The 21,522-nt window shown below is 43.1% G+C and overlaps 1 protein-coding gene across 1 annotated transcript in view; it reads right to left on the minus strand.

The window, feature by feature from the left end:
- The window catches only part of TDP1 (tyrosyl-DNA phosphodiesterase 1), a 787,135-nt gene extending 768,644 nt beyond the window's left edge, over positions 1–18,491 (minus strand). The window contains exon 1 of the mRNA XM_069208192.1: positions 18,388–18,491. Coding sequence (XP_069064293.1) covers positions 18,388–18,395 — 8 coding nt within the window. The 5' untranslated portion in view covers positions 18,396–18,491. The remainder of the gene's footprint in view (positions 1–18,387) is intronic.
- Positions 18,492–21,522: the final 3,031 nt, after the last annotated feature.

Here is a 21,522-nt window from a genome sequence, read left to right on the forward strand (position 1 = left end):
ATGTTTGTTAATATATTGTACCCTGACATTACCGTGTGCCAGGCCTACCTTAGGGGTGACTTGTAAATATGAAACAATGAGGTCTACGCTTGCCAAGAGTTTAAATGGCAATGATGAGGAAGCAGTTTAAAAACGGCTCTGCCATTCTGCAATGGCAGCCTGGATTCATGCTTTGATTCGGTTCATGGGGGACACTTAACCTACAGGTTCTAGGTACACTAGGTGCCATACACTATGGACTTACAAGTAAGTTACCTTACTCCAATTGAGGATCACTCAATTGCACATATACTTTTTAAGGGTAACAACACTGGCACTGGGGTTTGGTTGTCAGGTCGCAGCGCACTTTAAGAGTAAAAAAAAAACGGCAGCATCAGTCCAAATGTTTGTGGGGTGATCATGCAAAAAGAGGTATTTCCTTACAACCATAAACTACAAAACATTTTACTAGCACAAATGATGGATGTACAGCCCACAGTGCAACAGAGATTTCATTTTCAAACTAGAGCACCAAACACAACAAAATATCAACATGAAGGATTATTACCTGGCAACAAAAAAATTAATGTTTAGGTGGAATGAACATTTTGATTAATGCTACACTAGTCACATTTCAACCAACTGGAGTCTAATAAATAATACACACAAAATAATCTGAAGCATTAAATCCACAGATTAAGACTGACTAGATACCCCAGAAAGAAGTGTATTGGTCCAGTAGATTGTAAGGTTCAACGCGCACCAGGCATTTTCAACACAATCCTAGAGGCATATGAACTGGAGTATGCTACATAAAACAAATTGTCAGATCCATACCTACGGATTTAGACAGAAAACCTATCCAGGACTACAGTGGTTTGGTGACACACAGCTGTTGAATAAATGTGCATACCTCAAATGCCCAGTATGATCAATGTAACATTAGAGATACATCAACTAATTTGGGGTATACCAAATAAAGTTTACAAACATGTCAAAAGCAATGCATTTGCAGATTAAAGACGAAATATAAATACCAGAATGCAAAGTATTAGTCACACAGAGATCGAAGTTCAGTGTGCTTCAGGAGAATAGAACACAACGCTACAAACATTAACTATTTTGGAGCATACTAAAAAAAACATTTGTCAGGAGCAATATAACTGCAGATTAAGACAGACTACAGGTGTCAAAATGTAGTTTATTGGTGACACCTGGCGCTTGAAGTTTAATGAGCACTAGGGGAATACATACTTTAATATGAGGGAATGTACAGTTTGCTACCTACAAAAAGACACCGTTATATGTGTTTTATATATGTTCTGTATAAATAAAAAAGGAGTGGTAAAACCAGCAAGTAATACAGTGGTCATCATTCGACTAGAATCTCTAACATAGGCCTGTACCATGCAAGCATGTCTTATGCAGAACTTTCAAGATAGTTCGTGGCCAGCACAGGGCTTACCCGTAGCTTGTGGGGTGAAGATGATCGTTGTGATAGCAAAGTAAAAAGCAAATATTGGAAGAGTACAACTTTTTATTAACATGTTGGAGCACAGAGGTGATGCGTTTGACCTGTTAGCCTTAGGGTGGTGTTCTGCCAAACATTTTGCCTACTTTGCCTCACTTTTGCTGACGTACTTTGTTGGCCTTAGGACTCTGGGCACTTTACTACTGCTAACTAGTGTAAAAAGTGCATGTGCTCACTCCCCTAAAACATGGTAACACTGGTGTATCCACAATTGGCATATTCAATTTACCTAGTAAAGTGTGCTACATGTGCCCACTGCCTGTAGATTAAATGCTACTAGTAGGCCTGCAGCACTGCTTGTGCCACCCACTTAAGTAGCCCTTTAAACATGTCTCAGGCTTTCCACTGAAGAGCCTCTCTGTGCAGTTTGACTGCCATATCAACATGGCATTTATAACACCTTTCTAAGCCTTAGACTCCCCTTTCATTATACCTGAGAGAGCCTTAAGAGAGGCCCTGAGTAGCCCATGGGGAGGTGTGCTCTGACTAAAAGGCAGGACATATACTTTTGAGTTTCTGTACACGTCTGGACCTGTGGATACTCAGCCAGAAAGAAGGACTGATGTGCTGTTAAAGTACTGCTACATTGCTGAACTGCGCTGCTGCTCTGGTAGCACTGATTTTCTGCTGTGCTGACCTGCCTGCTGCCATCACTGCCTGGGGGAGAAGGACTGGACCTACACCACTTGAACCCAAAGTGACTCCAAGGGCTTATTTGCTTGCCTCCTGTACTTACGTCTCAGGGGCATCAAAGTCTTCTAGCAACCCTACAACAGCACCAAGGCTCTGCCATCTGTGAGTGCTACCCTGCCAAGTTGTGCCAATCTAGTCCTGGGCCCTTGGAAGTGTGTTTTTCTGGTCAGAACCAATGTATCTCCTTTGACACTGATGCAGCCCTGCTCAAAGACTTGCATTGCCTGTTGCACGGCTTGATGATGACGCATCACCTTCATCACAAAGAACTACCTGAACCATCTCCGACTGTATGGATCGGAACCGACATAACGCCCACATCCAAAAAGATCAATGCCAATGCATTGCCTTCTCTGCTCCTTGTATCGGGTCTTCGATGGCAACGCATCCTCCATCCAAAGGTATTTTTTAGAGGGATAAGGTTTGTCCTTGTATCTGACCCACACTGCATTGCGGTCGGCCTGACTTTTCAGATTTCACCAAGTCTAGCGTAACCAGATAGCTCTGGTTGGTGCTTTAGGCTTTTAAGCACTATAATTGCAGATATTCTTCAAAAATGTATACGTCGATTTCTACTGATTAGATTTTTGTAATTATGGTCTTGTTTAACTCATGAAATTAAGCTCTATTTCTCTAACTTGCTATGAAGTCTTTTTGTGTGGTGTTTTCACTGTTTTACTAATTGAAGTGTTGCACAAATACTTTACACATTGCCTCTTATTGAGCCTGAATGCTCTGTTCCAAGCTATCAGAGTGTGAGCACAGGTTAATTTATGGTGTGTATCTGACTGACCCTGAAAAGGATTGTGGTTCCTGTTTAGACAACGTGCGCACCTCTGCCAACCAGAAACCCAATTTCAGACATGATGTTTATCAGCTGGGTTCTTGATGAATGGAATGACGCAAGCTACCTAATGGCAAAGAAAATAAATAGGAGCTGTCATCAAGGGCTTTCTGAGAATAATTATTAGAGCAGGGAAGATAATTTTTTTTTTTTAAGTATTCAACAGGCTTTCTTGATATTCACTGCTTTTGAACCCCTGTAATATGTACATCAGTAGGGCTCTATACATGTTTTATTTTAGCACACCTGTAGTACAGAAGGCATATTATAAATACAGTTGTAGGAGCCATTGTTTGATTTATTTTTTGTACATACGGAAATATAGTAAACAGGTAGTGGGATCAAGAAAATTGGCAATATGTGTGAAGATATGCACAGTGATAATACGCAAATTAATTAGATTGTGTTCATAAAAATGTTTTTACACATATTAGTTTACTTTTTTTTAAAATGTCTTGTGCTTGTTTGGTTTGGTCTACAGCTGCTATCGTTAACAGAGTTCCACAACCATCAGATGAAAAAAAGAGGCTCATTATGTAAAGGGGTTCTGAATGGAAACAAGTTATAATCCATAGATATAATGAGAATTAAATGATGAATCATGCGTCAAACAAAGAAACAAAAGTGAATGCTCAGCAATGTAGATTTTCCAAATAATTTATGATGGAATGTCTTAATTTTATTAAAGACACGGAGGCGAGTATTATGCTTACTTTTACTGCTTTAATCACAATAGGAGCTGCAGTCAAGAACAATAAACAATCCCATAAGTGTAGCAGAACAAGCTACCAATGGGAAACAAAGAGATAGAAAGGACCAATCAGAACGCAATACACCTAAAGATATACCAGGCTTGACTGAAAGCAGCCCTCTTTTCTTCTGCAAGAAAGTCATTAAAAGGATTTAAACATTGGAAATATGCAAGCAATTATACAGGCAGCTAAAATTAGAGCAAACAAGTCTTGAAGCCAATCCAGGGAAAGCATAGGCATAGTTTTGATGGAGTAAAGATGATGACAATCCAAAGGGAACGTTGGCTGAGAGAATGAGAGCTTCGTAATGTTAGATGAACTCGGTGATTTATCCAAAGGTAGATGCTGGAGCGTTGGTAGCGACTAAAGGGAGTGATATGAAAACAAAGTTAGAGTAAATGCAGTGGGAGAATACTTGCCTCCTGTCTTTAACAAAATTAAGACTTTCCATCATAAATTATTTGGAAAATCTACATTTTATGACAAGACCGGAGGCTCCTATTATGAATGTTTAAAGCATATCAATTACTACTGAAGATGCTGTATTAACAGGTTTACAATAAAAAGTATGAAATGTAACATTATTTGACCAATCTGCTGATATCAGAATGTCTTCTAAACGGGAACCGGCCCAGAAGGCTCTGGACGCCATAGCACCCCAAGCAGAATGGGCTCCAAATCTGGAGGTGTCAATACCTGCAAGTCACATGATTCATTTGACCCAATGAGCCAAAGTGGGGGAAGAAACTAGTTTATAGGGTTTCCTGAAGGAAATTAAAAGTTGGGTGGCTGAAGACGTTCTGAGATCAAAAGTCTTTTGTTCATACACTTTTAAACAGTTTAAAAAAAGTATAGAACACAGAAGAGATATTAGTTTTTGTATGTCTGGAAAAGAATACCAGTAGGAGGAAAGTGTCGAGCAGAAATATCTAGAGCTTTGACATCAGAAAGACATTTATTAGAGACTAGGCACAGCAACATTGTTAACTTCGCAGAAAGCATTTTTAATGACAAGTCATTATCTTGCCAAGATAGAAACATTTGTAGAACTAGGTTAACATCCCATAAGACAATTTACTTGGGAAGAGGAGGACTGGAAACTTTTACTCCCTGTAATAGCCAACAAATAACAGGATATTCTCCTACAGGTTTACCTTTTATGAAGGGATGATGAAGGGAAATAGCTGACCGATAGAGGTTGATAGTTCTGTAGGATTTACCAGAGCTTGCTTGGGAAGCAAGAAAGTTAGCTATTAAGCTTAGATCTGCTGAAAAGGGATCACTAGATTTTCCCAGACACCAGATGGACCAGACTGCCCAAGCGGACTTGTAAGCCTTGGATGTACCTGGGGCCCATGAGCTGTTAATATAAGTTGAAGCTTCGAGTGAAATTCCTGGATAGGAGGAGGAAGAACTGATACTTTCCAGGCTCATAGAAGGAGGGATTTGTTGAGGATCAGAAAGTGAGGAATTCCTTGGGGAATGAGAAGAAGAGATGGGAAGGAGGGGAGAAGGACTGGGAAGTCGACTGATAACTCGAGAAGTGAGGGAAACCAAACTTGGGACTGTCAAAATTGGACTATTAGCACTACAGTGGCTTTCTGACGCCATACTTGTGTGAGAACCCTGTTGATCATAGTGAAAGGAGGGAATGCATAATTTGTTGCGGAAGACCAATCTTGAAGAAAAGCGCTGGTAGCTAGGGTCAGGGGATCCAGCCTCCAACTGAAGAATTGATTGAGATGCGAGTTGAGACGAGACGCAAAGAAATCTATTTTAAAGGGAAACCATTTGCGATGGATCAAATTGAAGACAGAAGGACGAAGCTTCCGATCGCTGGAATCTGAGAGATGATGCGAGTACCAGTCTGCCACTGAGTTGAGAGAACTTGGCAAATATTCTGCTTGAACTTAGATTTTTCAGTGAAGGCAGAATTCCCAGAAGTTTTGGTTAATTCGGCTAGAGGTTTGGATCTGGTACCGCCAAGATGGTTTATGTATTTGACCACGTAGAGGTTGTCCATACGGAGGAGGACTGAGCATTGAACTTTGTCTTTGGTGAAATTTCTGATTGCAAAGAAGCATGCAAGCATCTCTAAACAGTCGATGTGCAATGAAGACTCCTGAGAGGACCATGTTCCTCCAATCGATATTTGACCACACCTTGTGTCCCAACCTGTTAGGCTTGCATCGGATTCTAATACAAGATCTGGGGCTGATGCAAAGATAGTCCTGCCGTTCCAGGCTTCCAAGTGATCTAGCCACCATTTAAGTTCTGTACGGGATTCATGATCGAGGAGGATGGAATCTGAATAAGCAAGACCCTTGCATAGATGCCGAATCTTCAATCTCTGGAGTGCTCGGTAATGAAGGGGTCCTGGGAAGATCACTTGAATCGAGGAGGAAAGAAGACCTACAATTCTTGCAAGAGACTATAGGGAGAGAGAAGTCTGCCATAAAGAGAGAATTATCTCTGGTTTGATGGATTTTATTTTTGCTTCTGGGAGTTGAAGAGTGCCTTGAACGGCATTCACTAGAAATCCTAGGATTTCCGTGGTTTGAGATGGATTGAGGACGGATTTTTCATTGTTGATTACGAAACCTAATTCCGAGAGGAGTGAAACGGTGTAAGAGAGCGAAGAGTGGACATGTTTTGATGCATAAGGAGGATGTCGCCTAGGTAAATTATTAATCTGAATCCTTGAGCTCTGAGATGAGCTACCACTGGTTTCATGAACCTGGTGAAACACCAGGGAGCTGAAGAAAGATCGAAAGGTAGGCAAGTGAATTGATAGGTACTGTGGAGCCATTGAAATTGAATGAATTTCCTCTGAGAATGATGAATGGGTACTGTTAAATAAGCATCTTGAAGGTCTAGACAAACCATCCAGTTGTTCAAGAGCAATCTCTAAGATGCAAAATTGTTTCCATTTTGAAATGGCGATAAACAAACAAATTGGTTGAACTGTTTGAGATTTATAACTGGTCTGATTTTTCTGTTTTTACTGACTACCAGAAATATGGAACTTATGAAACTTGAGGGATGAGGTTGAACAGGTTGAATGGCTCGCTTACTGAGAAGGGCCTGGATTTCAGAGGAGACGAGGGCTGCCATGTCTGTTGAGAATTTGAGAGGAAGAGGACGAGACAATTGAAAAGGGGTGTCGTAGAACTCTATTAAGTAACCTTTGACAGTATTGAGAACCCAAGGGTCTAAAGTAATCTCTTTCCACCTTTGGAGAAAGTTTTTTATACGACCCCCTATAGAAAGATGGCCAGAAAATTGGCTTACCTGTAGGAGTATAAGATTTGGAATTACGCTGATTCCTGCCCCTGAAGTCTCTGGATCGATGGGGAAGAACTGCAGACGGAACTCTTGTTGTTGTGAATTAAAGGAGCCTCTGTAGCCTTGATATCTGGCATACCGGCCAGTAAAGCGACCCCTTCCTCTATCAGGCTTGGCAAAAAACCCACGCATTCAAGACTTTTTTGAGTAATTGTTGCGCTTTATCCAAGGAAGCGAAGGTTGTAACGTATTTGCTTAATTCCTTGATAAAGGAATCTCCAAACAGCAGTCCATCTGCTTTGGTAACTGGATCCATAGTGGCAAGGTTAACCAGTTTATGGTCCAATTTAAGAAGAAGTCCCTTTCGCCACTCATGAGTCATGGCAGAGTTGGCGTTGCCTAGAAGACAGAAGGCTTGTTGAATCCAGAGGGAGAGCTCTTCTGGATCGATAGAATCATTACTCAGTCTGGCGGATTCCGCCATGTCAAAAATACAGGCCAAATGACCCACTATGTCTAGGACTTTGTCCTGACAGACTGACCAAGTTCTGTTCACTCCGTTACGTGGGTCTTTTCCGAACTTAGAGAAAAAGGTTATCATGGAAGAGTCAATGGAGGGTGTGGAAGTAATGTGTAGAGGAAGAGAGGGCTAGGACATTCGGAACGAAGTTTGGCGCGGACTTGTTTATCTAGTGGTAGGTGTAATTTGGCTGTGATATAGTCTGCGACGTGATCTGAAGGTAGCCACTCAGGGGAGTTTAGGTGGTGGATTACATCGGGATGAAACATAGGATTCCCTTCAGCGTCTAGGAGGGAGGTAGAAAGTTGATCACTTGTCGCTGGTTTGGCTTTTTTGGAGGGTGGTCCAATCCAAAAATTTGAATTACTGATATTATCTTTATCAGACTCAATGTCATCCATGTCATCATCAGTGTCCTTGATATTGTCAATCAAAATCTTGTGGGTTGTGAGTAAATGTTTGTCTTTGCCTTACTCTTAGAACCCAAATAATTTTTCCCCTCCGAGATAGGAGGTCTGTGAGGAACTCCGTCCTCTGTGAGTTAGACTCACTGCTCAATAGCGCAGAAGAGGCATTGAACTGATTAATATTAGAAGCCTCTGTGACTTTGCGCTTTCTGCTTCCCCCCACAGACTGGGCCAATTGCGATTGTAAAAGACAGGATGATACAGTATTTTCGATTTGTTTAGAAAATTTAGACATAGAGGCATAAACTGCCTTTGCCTCTGAGGATTGAAGAATTTTATTTAAGTTATTTGAAAAAGCCTCTTTGGAATCATTATTCTCTTCAAAAAATGAGGAAAAATCCATTTTGTTGGTCAAACAGGAATAAACTTTTAGAAAAAGGGTTAAATTTGGAGGGAGGGCTTAGGAGGAGAGGTGTGTCACTAACGAAGTCTTTACCAACCAGAAATCTGTAACAGAGAAAAAAAACACGCCCCTAGGAGGTTTTGAGAGAGAACGGTGAGCTGGCAATATAACCGGAGGAGCGAGGTGAAATCCCTGCGGTGAAAAAGCTAAAAATAGCTTCTAAATAAAAGGCGCTTCGTTTGACGGAGGGCGCGTTGAGAAGAAGCGCAGCGAGTCTGGCAAGGTGTGTACTATAGAATGTTGACAGAAGGCAGAAAGGCAGCAGCGCGGTAAGCGCGAAAACGGTCGCAACGACCAATTTAAGCAAAGGAAGAGGGGGAAGGGAGCAGTGCTAAGCATAATGCGGTGAAACAGGGTGAGCGCATGAACGTGCCGAAAAGTACAATATAATTATTAAACGAAAACACTGTAAATATTAAACATTTAGTAAAATAGGTTGAACGCAAAGAGATATACTTATCTTGACTGCGAGCAGCAAGAAAAGAGGGCTGCTTGCAGTCAAGCCTGGTATATCTTTAGGTGTATTGCATTCTGATTGGTCCTTTCTATCTCTGTTTCCCATTGGTAGCTTGTTCTGCTACACTTATGGTATTGGTTATTGTTTTTGACTGCAGCTGCTATTGTGATTAAAGCAGGAAAAGTAAGCATAATAGGAGCTTCCGGTCTTGTCAGAAAATGAAAAACTCTCCAAAGTAAAACTAATAAAGATATTTTGATTAAAGCTTGATAACAGCTTTGAAAAAAACTAGACTGAAGTATACTTCTTAGAAATGCATCATAACAATAAGGTGTCCATACTGTTGCCAAGTTTCCAGCTTGATATTTTTGAGGATATGCTAAATCAGACTTCTCCAACAAGTAGCTCGTGAGGTACTGGTAGCTCTCTAGATACCTGTAAGTATCTCTCCTATAGGTACCCAGCCTACTAAATTAGAGGTTTTTGCATGACTGAATTAATATATATATGTATACCAACATTAAAAAGTGTGCATTTGGGACATAAATGTCTGTATTTTGAGAACTCACAAGCTGATGTGTGGAAAAAATGAGTGGCTTTCTGAAATATATTTAAAGCTATTTGATTCAATGTGGTGCTGGGGAAACGTATTACTAATAATATTAACTAGGTTTAAGGGCACTGCAGCAATGGTTGTCAATATACCCATATAGAGACACTGCACTTTGACAGAGTTGGTGACAGAGAGGTGATCACTGATGATAATCTTGCAAATTGTGACCACGAATGCAGGGGCGCAACCAGACTCGAACTTTGGGAGGGGGGGTTTAGACTGGTACTTCAAGCAGCGGTGATGTGACTACCACTCCACGCAATGCAGGCAGAGACGTCCCCACACAGGCTTATAACTACGTTGTATGTATGTATGCAGAACGAGGTGGATAGGACGGAGGTTAAAGCCAAGGCCCACTGGGAAGTGGACTTGCGTGAAACCATTTCTGATGAAGAGTGGCGACGCTGCTGCACACATATGCGTGAGATGTCCCCCAATTACAGATTGCGCCTCACTCACTTCAATTTTCTACATTGTTTTGTTTATATTACACGCCCCTCAGGCTGAAGAATATGGGCCTTCGGGCCGAGGCTCATTGTGAGAGACGTGTGACCCCTGATGCTGACTTCCTGCATCTGGCGTGGAGTTGCCCGGAACTGCGAGTATATTGGACGGAGGTGCTGCAGGCGATTGAGGAGAAGATTGAGACTCAGCTGCCGCATACCTGGGGTCCATTGAGGGGCTCCTTGCCGCGCACAGTAGATTGACAGGACTGTTGCTGCTGCCGGCATAGTGGAGGGTTGCGATGTGCTGGGGTAGGCGGCAGACTCCCCATTGCTCTGAATGGTTGCATGATGCTTCGTATTGTCAGGAACAACTAAGGTTATATAGGGACCTTATGCCGGAGGGTTCCCGACCGTGAGATATATGGGGCCCATTATGCTCCTTCTTGGAGACACGCTCACCAACTTTCACACAGTCCTAGCGCCCTCAGCGAATGCGCAACAGTTATACTCCCCTGTTCCGCTATTTCATTGCTGGTTACATATGTATGGCTGACCTGACGGCTGCACGGCCCTCATCCCCTCTCCCCTCTTCTGCTAAATCTTCTTCCCTTCCTTCTTCTTTTGTCTGTTTCCTTGTCCTGCCTGTTACTTACCAACTGTGGAGGTCTTTTTTATGATGTTTGGTCCACACATCGGGAGGTCGCACAGATGCGATTTAGATAATAAAAATGGTTAATGGCATCGGCCACTTCTTATGTGCATTATAAGTCTGTTGGATTTAAGACTCTAATGTTCCCTGCTTTATATTGTTTTCGGTGCATACTTATGACCTCGCCGATGTGTCCGTTTGATGTTGTTCATAATAAATTCCAATATAAATAATGAAAAAAATGCAGGCAGAGACATTCTCAGAGCCTGTATAAGAGCGCACATTGCCAATATATCTGCCTTTAGTGTGCTAACACACACAAACAGCATTAATGCATTCCTGTATTTTTATGCATTGGCACATTAAAGCCAGGTTTATCAGCTTTAGAAATAATTCCCACTCAAACACTAAGCACTGTTGGAGCTTCGAGAGTATCCACCAGACCTGCAAGCATCAGATGTCTGCAAGATGTTTCGTACTAAGTGAATCTCGTGCCTGTGTGCACGTCTGACACACATAATAGAAAGCCTTGTTGTAAAGGTGTCTTTTCTTACTAAAAGCAACATAACACACATAATAAACAACTGCTTCAGGGAAGAAGAAGCTGTGTATGGGTGGGATCTCTCAAACACAAGAAAGTGATCCTTCGGACATCAAGAAGGAGACTTATAAGAACCCTATTAAAGGTGTTGCACGTGTACTGGGATAAAGAAAATTATCTACGACTTCTATGTGAATCAGAGGGGTTCACTAAGAGCTCAAAGGAAGGGGCATTGACAAAGAAGAATAAGGAGGATAACTTCACAACGTAATAAGATATATTTGTTTATATTGCTATAGCCCAGCCTTAGCTGGGGAGCAAAAAGTGTTGTAAATTATGGGTAGTGGTGGAGGCAACTGCATACTTCAAGTGGGTGCATAAATCTTTGAATTACACACAGTTAAACAAAATTACACCTAATTATCAGATTAAGTGATTTGCCCAGAACGCCACAATTTTCAGTGTGGTTCCAAGCTGGATTCAAAGCCAGTTCCCAAGTTGACTTAGTCACTGCACCATATTTTCTTCCTCAGTTGATGTAATAAAACATTTAAAAAAAAGGTTGAGTTGAAAATATTCCAAACGTTCACCTTCATCAAGCCTTGTGAACACAAATTATTTTGATATTTTCCCATAGGCGTTTAGCTATGTTCCCCATGCTGTCTAGTGAGTACACCAAATGCAAATTACTGTGGTATGTAGATATTATATAGAAGGTCACATCTTAATTACATTGTCGGTCATTTAAGTTCAGGTTTGTCTATGTGCATATGCACTATAAGTTAAAGTGTAACATGATAAATAAAAAATATTTACATATTTCTCAATTATGTAATTATTTATTAATAATGGTGTATCTCCAGTGTACCCATCAGGGTGGAACAGAGAGCATGGTCCAGATAATAAGTGTATTTCTTTTACTGTGGTGTTACTGTGGTATTTCATACCTTTTAAAATAGTATACAAAGGGATGATTAATCTTTTTTTTCAGTCTTTGGCCCTTCAATCCTTTCTTGAATTGGCTATCGGCTGCTGTGATGGGAAGGTGCTAATATTGCAAATTATAACTATAAAGACAGTTTCTGTTAGTGAGCTGCTGGATAAATATCTTTAAAACATACAGGCAGATGCCCACGCCAACTTGCACTTGGTCCTATTTTCTTTTTATCTGAATGAACAAGGGCTGGCTAAACATGTCAACATTTAAATGTGGGCATGCTGGACAAGAAATTAATTATCGTAAATAATGTCAGCCATGCTTATGGAGGAGGTGAAGCTGTGTAAAAATTACATAATGTCTTGTTATGGTGAGCATCCACAGCAAACGACAATGCTGCAGGATTAGACAGAGAGGTATGAGGATAAAGAGAGACCTGGGCATAGACCATGCATGTGGGAAGGTGTGAGCATGCCTATAAACCTGCCCCCTCGCTCTGGGATCCTGTAGCTTAAGTTATTGGACAACATCTGCACCACCAGTCAGTGGAGCTCATGCTCCTCCACCTGAAGAGATGCCTAATGATCTTTTGCAGGAGGATGGGACAGCTAGCAGTCTAGGGGAGTGTGTAGACCTTGTGTCTGATGAGGAAACCATGATTGGAGCCTGGGGCTGCTGAAGGAAATCCTTTCTCCTGTACCCTTGAAGTTGACCTGCTCTCGCACCCCTTATGTTTCACACATCCTTTCACTCAATTTAGGGTTTGTCTGCTGCAATCAAGACCATAGAGTGTGACAGCAGAATGACTGACAGCTGGATCACCAGTGGATGACAGCATTGTGCATGATGGCCTGAAGAAGCCGTGCACGGTCATAAGATATATCCGTTAACAGCAATATTCAGAGTGCCAGCAGCAGGGACTGACAGTATACAATAGCAGCAGCACTCTCTTGCAGTGCATGACTTGCAGGGCATGGCACTGTTAAGATCTGCAGGCACTTAAGGCAATTCACAGAGACAGAAGCAAGACCCCAGGATATGCAAAAGTATGAGTTGTGGTAACAGCAGGGCTCAATGTGACAGCTTCAGATGTTTTAAGATATGTCGGAAGCAAATAAGTGTGAATACACAACTACTGCCAGAATGCCACTGCACTGAGTATCAGTAGCGCTCACACTTTCAGCAATATACCCATTTCAATGGATTCGGTTCCTGCTCCAAAGAACAGTGTGTATTCTACATCCTGTGCTGAACATGTTCTGTCAGAGATAAAAGTTTGCACTCCAACAGCGATGTTGTGTCTGTTCTAAATGAATGGTGAACTTGCACTGCTGCTACCTACTGCGAGCAAGGGAAGCATGTTTGTTGCTGTCAAGGAGTACCTGTTCTGCGAGGAAAGAAAGCTTGTACTGTCGGGCCAATATGTAGAGAAGCTTACATTGCTGCTCCCCAGGACATACATGTTCTGTAAGAGAGGGAAGCTTGCTACTGCAGTTACCCAAGTTGCACCTGTTCTACATGGAAGCAAAGCTTGCACTGCTGCTGTCCTATCTGTTCCTGTTCTGTGAGTGAGAAACACACGTTTCTTCTGATGCTCGCCTTCTAGCTGTTCGGCAGGGAAGCTTTCACAATTGCTTTCCTTTTTGTACATCCTGTTTGACAGCACCTTTTGCTGCTCCTACGTCTACTGCCACATGCCCAGTACCTATTCTTTTTGCTAGGGATGCTGCCAATGTCAAGATGTGCCTGTGGCATGTTTTATTGATCATTCTAATGAATAATGAACCTTTTCCGAAGCCAACAAAATTGATTTGTCCATATTTATTTTATACATGATCTTAATGAAAGACTTAAAACCACCAAAATATGCAAAAGGTTAATGTTTGATTTCCCGTGTGAAAGTTTCAAAAGTGATTGTACCACCTTCTGAAATCGTAAAACATGGCTGTCAAGTGAGTATGTTATATGCGCAACATCTTCAACCCTTCCCAGTGCTTAGTTTATTTATTTATTTTTAACTTAAGTGTTGTTATCTAAAATGTCTGTTTGTACCTGCAACATCCACAACCAGCAGTGGCATAGCCCACTCACAAGGTGACAGCCAGACATCTGGTGAAGAAGAGAGCAAAAGTAATAGGTGCCATGTGCAGTAAAGTTTGCCATAGCATCATTGCTAGCTACCTTTTCACACATCACTCAATCTGCCATCTCCCATTTCACACACTTTCTCTCCTCTTTCCCATCTCAGTCGCATTCTCCTATCATTTCCTTGTCCTCTCTTTCTTCTCTCCAAATTCACCCACACTGTCTCTCCCTACTCTGTCGCTATTCCCTCCCCCATCTCTCTTACCCCAAAAGTTCTTGCCTCAATTCCTCCTCCCTCACTCTCATCCCATCCTCCCACATTTTCTTCCTGACTCCCTATAAGACATAGTCCATGTCATGGACTAACCTGGGTGAGAGACCTGTGGTACTCCCACTGATTAGAGGGTGGTCACCGGTATCTCAGCCTCCGCAGCAGTTCAGATTTTACACTGTAGTAAGGAATACTAAAAGATATGAACTTTGCCTGTGAACTGGCTCAACACAGTCCATGAATCAACACGACTCACGGTGTGCAGGGGCTCAGCTCCATGTATACAGGGACTCTGCTCTGGTTCAATGCAAGAAATAAATTGTCTGTAAAGAAATGTAACCAAATATCTGTAGGAGCTGAGCTTCATCTGTGCAAAACTCTACTCTGTTTCTGCATGGGTTCAACACTATGTGTGCAGGGATTCAGCTGTGGTGTTATGACCAGAGATGCAGACTTTGGAACTAGGTTTGAGTCTCGGCGTCAGCTTGACATCCTGTGCTCCTGGACAAATCACTTAATCTCCCTGTGCCTAAAAAGGCATTGTGACCTTGTGTGATGTAACTGGTGCTCATGTAAACCACCCCATTAAGGTCAAGTTTGGCTCATATAAAACTGGGAAAAAAGATCCCCAACTCTGTGAATAAGCTCTACTCTTCAAAAGGATGGGGTCTGTTTATGATAGAGCCCCACTCTCTCTGCATGTGCAGGAGTTAATTTTAGATTAATAGGAACTCGTTTATGTCTTCTAGGTATTCAGCTACATCTCTAGAAGCGCAACCAACTTCAGTTTCGGGTCCCTCTACTTGATCAAGCAAGCACAGACATGTGGTTCTAGATCCCAGGCAGTCTTGGCCCTTTGATTGTTATGGTGCACAGAAACATTCTACATATATCATGCTTTGATTGAGTTTACCATGCAAAGTACTAATGCAGGGCCCTATTGGCAATCTGGGGAGCCAAATCACATTTTCATGGAGATGGTTCTTGAACAACCACACCACTGGGTAACCATGATTTTGAGAAATTTCAGACAGAAATTTTATGTATGATTCTTTTAAAAAATAAGTATGGGTTGAGGATGTTTCATTTTGGAAATCAAGTACGTGATGTCAGGGTATTTCATTGCTTTGATGCTGTGGTGGAAAAATGTTTGGTTTAGTATATTCACTCAGATGTCATCCCCACTCAACCTTTGTGAGTTCCTCCCCATTGTAAAATGTGAACCTGTGTCTCTGGCACCAAGTTTGAGCTTTAAAATCCCCTATTCAGGCAGACATTCAAAAAAAGGGAGGCAATTTGACTGTGTCTCAGAAGAAGGTGCGTTAATGCACAAGAACACAGTTGCCCGTTTCAAGGTGGCACAGAATAGTAAAAGGGTGGGGCAGTACCAGTTGACCAAAAAAGTGAGTCAGCTTGAGAGACACTAAGGTCCAGATATTGTGCACCCAGAAAGTGTTCCATTTAAGTCTTTGAAATGTGTCTGTGTGCTGGATTTGGAGCTGGGGACCCTTTTCCCCATGTTTTCCAACCACCAACTACCACTTGCAGAGATTGTATGGAGGCCCAATAGGTAAATTACACTAGGGTAGACCAGTCTGAGGCACTCCATGCTTCTGCAACAGAAAGCTTTGGTGGGCACAGTGCCTGGTGGCGTCCATGCACAGTAACATGGTGATCCTCTCTATCAGTCTATTACGTGTTCAGCTACCAAATACCCAGGGCAAGAGGCACAAACAGTGTTTTGTGAGGAGGACTGTGAGGGCTCAGAAGCCTGTGACAAGGCACAGAGGAATATTGCACCCCGCGTATGTCCCTACTGTGGTGCATGTCCCACCCTATCCAAACTGAGCTAAACAGCAATCGTGAGGTAAAGGAGCACAATGACGAGTGGTTCTCCTCCACTGCCTCTGTACAGACTGTTAGAGTAAAATGCATGACTGTTAAAGTAACTGTGTGTCATGACCTTTTTGTCAAGCCATCACCCTGATGCAAGTACTGCCTGATACGCTATGGCTGGCCTTCCTTCTGGGATAGATCAGACAGCCACAAACATGTGACTCAAAATGCTTGAGGGACCATCTTTTACAAGTCCCTGCACCCACTGATAAGCGCTAGTGCCACCTACCATCTATCACCAAAAAAAAAACTAACAGCTGCCCAGACCCCTATTTGCCAATATCAAATGGCACATTCTTAGAGCTACATTTAATAAGGACCTAAGTTCCCCTTTGTAGCACAAGTCATCACAAGGCAATGTAAGTCCGATACTTGGATTACTAGACCACACAAAGCCACCTCATGTGGCTCTGTTTGGTTTAGTACATCCAAAGTATTGCAAGGCAGCTCATATTGCTGGCTTGCACTACCTTGCAGCAGGGAAGCGTTCCATTGGTGGAATATGGGCATTCCCCAGCATCCACCCATGGATTTTGACACAATCCCAGATTTACAAAGGTCTGTAAACCAGGATTGCACCAAAATTATGTGCCTCCCTGATCCAGGTGTAATGAGGAGAAATATCTTTATATCTCCTTTTTGTTTCCGCTTTGAGGAATGAGGAAAATGTCTTTAAGGATTGGTTTTGTGCAGCAAGGTGTACACTTTCCTTTACAAAACAAATCCTGCAAGTAACACAGGCTTATGGCTGATGGGTACCTGCATTGGTGCTAGGCAGCCACAAGTGTTCCATCACTAGGAGACAGAAGAAATGCACCATATCTTTGTCAATGTGGAGCATTTCTGCTCTCTCCCTTTCAAGCAATGCAGCACGGCATATTTGCTTGCTGCGTTGCGTGAAAGAATAATGAATCTATTCCTTGGTTTTAGCCAGTACTGGAATTTTTAGAAGCTAAACCACAGATTCCGACCCCACCCCCAGCATCTACCAAACGTCCAGAATGCAAAACTCTGTTGGTAAAAAAATTCTGGACTACCTGATGGACACCCCTTGTCATGGTAGTAAGCGCTATATAATGCAATTATATACAATATGATTTGAGCCTTCTTTGCTTGGATGGACTAGGGCTAACAGTTGGACTGGGAAGAGGGTAGATATCACCTTCCATTAGCAGATTCTGCCTCAGCCACTGCAGAGTTAATGGGCAATAATTTTCTCGCCTTTAAAACAAGTGCATTAACAACTTGCATTATCGTACCAGTATTATACGGAGATTTCCTAGATACACTTACATCTCTGTGGCATGCGCTTTAAGCACCAGAGTTATCGTAAAATGCGTACTGTTTGTTACAAATTAAGTTAGCAAGTACAGTTTTAGTTTTCTACTTGCTCACATTGGGAGTAGAGGCTGTTAAAACAATGTATAAGTGCAGGTGAACTACAGGCACATATTCGTTCATTTTACGCGTAATACCGTCCATCATTGTGTGATGGCTTCAAACGAGTCTACCCTTAATAAACCTATTCCCTTTTCTGCCCCAAGCTGCAACCAATTCGTTACTGCTCAATTTGCGGGTTCGCGGGATTTTTCTCTTTCCAGCAATAGCATCACGATTTAACTAATAGCAACACTGTAGGGCATCGGAAGTGGTTAACAATCTCTGGAAATACATATCTTTGAGGCATCTTTCTTCGATGCATTTGTTATGATGTTTGGTTTTCCTGCAACCTGTAAAGTCAAAATAGGCGTTGAAGATATAATAAACTAAACTAGGAAAGTTCGATGTACTTGCAAAAAAAACTAGTTTGTTCTGTAAATCTCACAAGACACCCTGCCACTCCTAAAAGCAGGGCAAACCTGACACGTAGATGAAAACAAATGACATACAGAAGATTCAGTTGCCACAAGTTTACTACAGGACGCGTTTACATCAAAAATGCATCTGTAACGTTAACATGTCAAATTATTCACTTTGCAAACATGGGGTCATGCAACCTAGGAGGCACTTCAATTCACCTTTGCATCTTGAGGTTGCCCTGGATTCTCCAAGCAGCGAAGCTGGAGCACACACAACGTCAGCTCCGAGTAGCCCATACCATGCTGGAAGTAGAAAGAGAAAGAGGACAACAAACTAGTTGGACATCGTGAGGCTATTTCACTTCGGTGGGCAGGGAGATGCTTCCATTGCTGTAAAACGGAGGCCATGTTGGTGTGGTTTGAACCATTAGCGATCTTGGCGGAATTTTGGAGAGCAGACCGCTTGAGCGTTATGCTGTTTCATTTCAGTTTATTATGTTTCGGTTTATTACATGTAACCCATTTAACAATGAATATAGTTAATGTTATTTCACATCTTTGTTTTATTTTTAGAGGGCGCTCCTGCCAAAACATGTTATCCAAATAGCAATATTGACGAAAATAACAAGGGCCAGGCAAGCTTTCCATCCCCTTGCATCACGAGTAGATCTCTTTAGGAAGCCTAAAACACAAATTATGAAAATGTAGTATGAGACTAATAGGGGTGGGGAGCAGGGGCTACCTCACTGAAAAAAACAAAGGATGTTATAATTAGGAAACACAATTAAAACACTTAAAAAAACATAGGTTTCAGGGACGTTATAGTTAGGTTCAGATTTTACATACACACAAAATCACAGAAATTCAGCAGTTATAGTTGTAAAGTCCCGATTGGACTCTGCTCTTTTGCTATGCGCACTGCGCAAACATAATACACAGAGACAGCATTGCTTTTGTGGATGGCTGTGACAAGGTGGTTTTCAATCTCAGTTCTTTTACCCATCCCGCCCACTCGCACCTCCTATTTATTTACTTTGTTACATCCTCTTCCTGGACTCACCCAAGTGTCCAGGGTGAAGGGGGGGAAAAGAGCTGGCCGTGGTGTCAGATACCCCTCTGTTGCTCCATGTGGGTGGTCGCTGTGACGCTCCAGTTGCGTCACTGGACGCAACACTACATCCTTCCCCAAAATAAACAAAAACAGGAAACAACTACGGGGATACAGTTCAGACATTTAGGGGAATGCCATTGTGATGGTGGTGTTCACTCCACCGCAGGGGCTCCTCCGCATCTAGACCACAAAGTCTTTCAACATGACGGATGGCAACGGACTGTGCCTCAGGTGGTACTTCGTGTGGGTGGCTCTATCGGTGGTCAGTTCATCCCAAGGTTGAGGCGATTCGGTTTCAGCTAACTTGTGAGCGGGCGCAGGGGTGGCAACCTAACTCGGGGTGTCTACAAGACGGGCAGCGAGGTTGTTGTCTGTGATAGCAGCAGGTTGCCAGGTTCGGGTTGCCGGCTCATCATTTGACTGCGGGACGCCTCTGTGTGTTGTATCTGTCGACGGGGCTGTGGGGTTGAAACGTTAGAATGAAGATATGTTGCGGGTGACCTCTTCAGCCCCTCGTTGGACAACTACTAGGGTAACCTGATGCCGTACAAAGATCCAAGGATGAGGGTCAAAGGCTAATCTGAACTTGCTGCCAGGGTTTCTGTCTCTCTCAAGCACACTGTCACCCACTTGGAGATCAGGGGTCTTGGCACCTCTGCGGCGACTTGAACAATCATTCGTGGTCCTTCCCCTCTCGTTGGTCTGGTCATTATCAATGGGGCATGGTTCCCAGTCCGGATGGTGTGGGATAGAGTCCTGCACTACTCGCCTCATGGAGAGGTGGGCTGGTGAGCTCCTGGTCATGGCATATGGGGTCAGGCGATAGTTCAGTAGGAACAAATAAATGGCCAGCTCTGGGGTTTGCTGGGATGCGCTGGCAATCCTGATGACCTTGTTGAGGGTCCTCATGAACCGCCCAACTTTGCCATTCGCTTGAGGCCACCGGGGCATTATTTTCTTGTGGATGATTCCTAAGGACGTCAAGTATTATGCAATCTCTTGTCCTTAAAACGGTGGCTCGTTGTCTGTTTGTAGCTCCTGTATGAGGCCTTGAGTGGCTATGATCTTTTCTATCTTAGGAATTACTTGGGTGGCAGTGAGGGACTGGCGGATCTCTACTTCTGGGTAATTTGAGTAGTCATCAATCAGTACTAGGAGATGTCTGCTGTCTGGAAGGCTCCCAAAGTCGACACTCGCTGCTTCCCACAGTCGGTGAGGCCCTCGTTCAGTGGCAACAGGGGCTGGAGGATTGGGACTCCCTGCTGCCTGGCACCACTCGCGCGATGGGATGAGAGCTTCCACTTTTTCATCCATTAGGGGGAACCACACCTTTGCTCGCAGTCTGTTCTTGGTCTTCCTCATGCTTTGATGACCCACATGGGCTAATTGGATGGCTTGGTCAGCTAGGCTGGAGGGGATGACCAGATGGTGCCCTCTGAGAAAGCACTCTTCTGAGTCGTTGTGAGTTCTTCCCTAACATGATGCAGGCTTTCCATGATGCATCTAGAGTGAATCGTGAGTTGGGGCCATTGCCGTTTGAGGATGTGCCATTGACCGCTTCGGACGGCAGTGAGTGTTTTTCAGAGACACCGGTCCTGGAGGGTGGCTTGGAGTAATGTCTAGTTAGAAATGGGGCGGGCAAGGTCGTTCTGTGCTGTACCTCACATACTCCTCCGTCTCTTGTGCTTCTTTCTCCTCTCTTTCAGTGGTGGCTGGTCTAGGGTGGCGTGAGAGGTAATCCGCAGGGTTGGTGGATCTGGGGCAATATTCTACTTGACCGTTGTACTCCTGGAGCTGGAGCATCCACTTTTCAATTTAAGCTGGAGGTTTTGACACTGTTCCCTTGAATAGGGGAAGCAGGGGTTTGTGATCCGTCATAACTGTGAATGGATGCCTGTATACATAGAGGTGGAAGTGTTTACAGCCCCAGTGTATCGCAATAGCCTTCTTATCTATTTGCGAGTAACTATGTTCGGTCGGGGTGAGGGATCGACTGGTGTAGGCAACTGGGGACCAGTCCTCTTTACCTATCCTTTGCAGCAGAACTGCTCCCAGTTCTTTCTTCCTGGCATCCCCAGCTATTGTGGTGTCTTTAGATGGGTCAAAGTACCTTAGGATGGTGTCAGCAGATAGCACATCTTTGGTAGCTTGAAAAGTGGCGGTTTGTGCAGGCCCCCCCACTCCCAGGGTGCTGTTGCTTTGGTGAGGTCGCGTAGTGGTTGTGTGAGCAGGCTGAGGTATTT

The sequence above is a fragment of the Pleurodeles waltl genome, chromosome 9 (genome assembly GCF_031143425.1).
Source record: "Pleurodeles waltl isolate 20211129_DDA chromosome 9, aPleWal1.hap1.20221129, whole genome shotgun sequence".
Classification (NCBI taxonomy): domain Eukaryota; kingdom Metazoa; phylum Chordata; class Amphibia; order Caudata; family Salamandridae; genus Pleurodeles; species Pleurodeles waltl.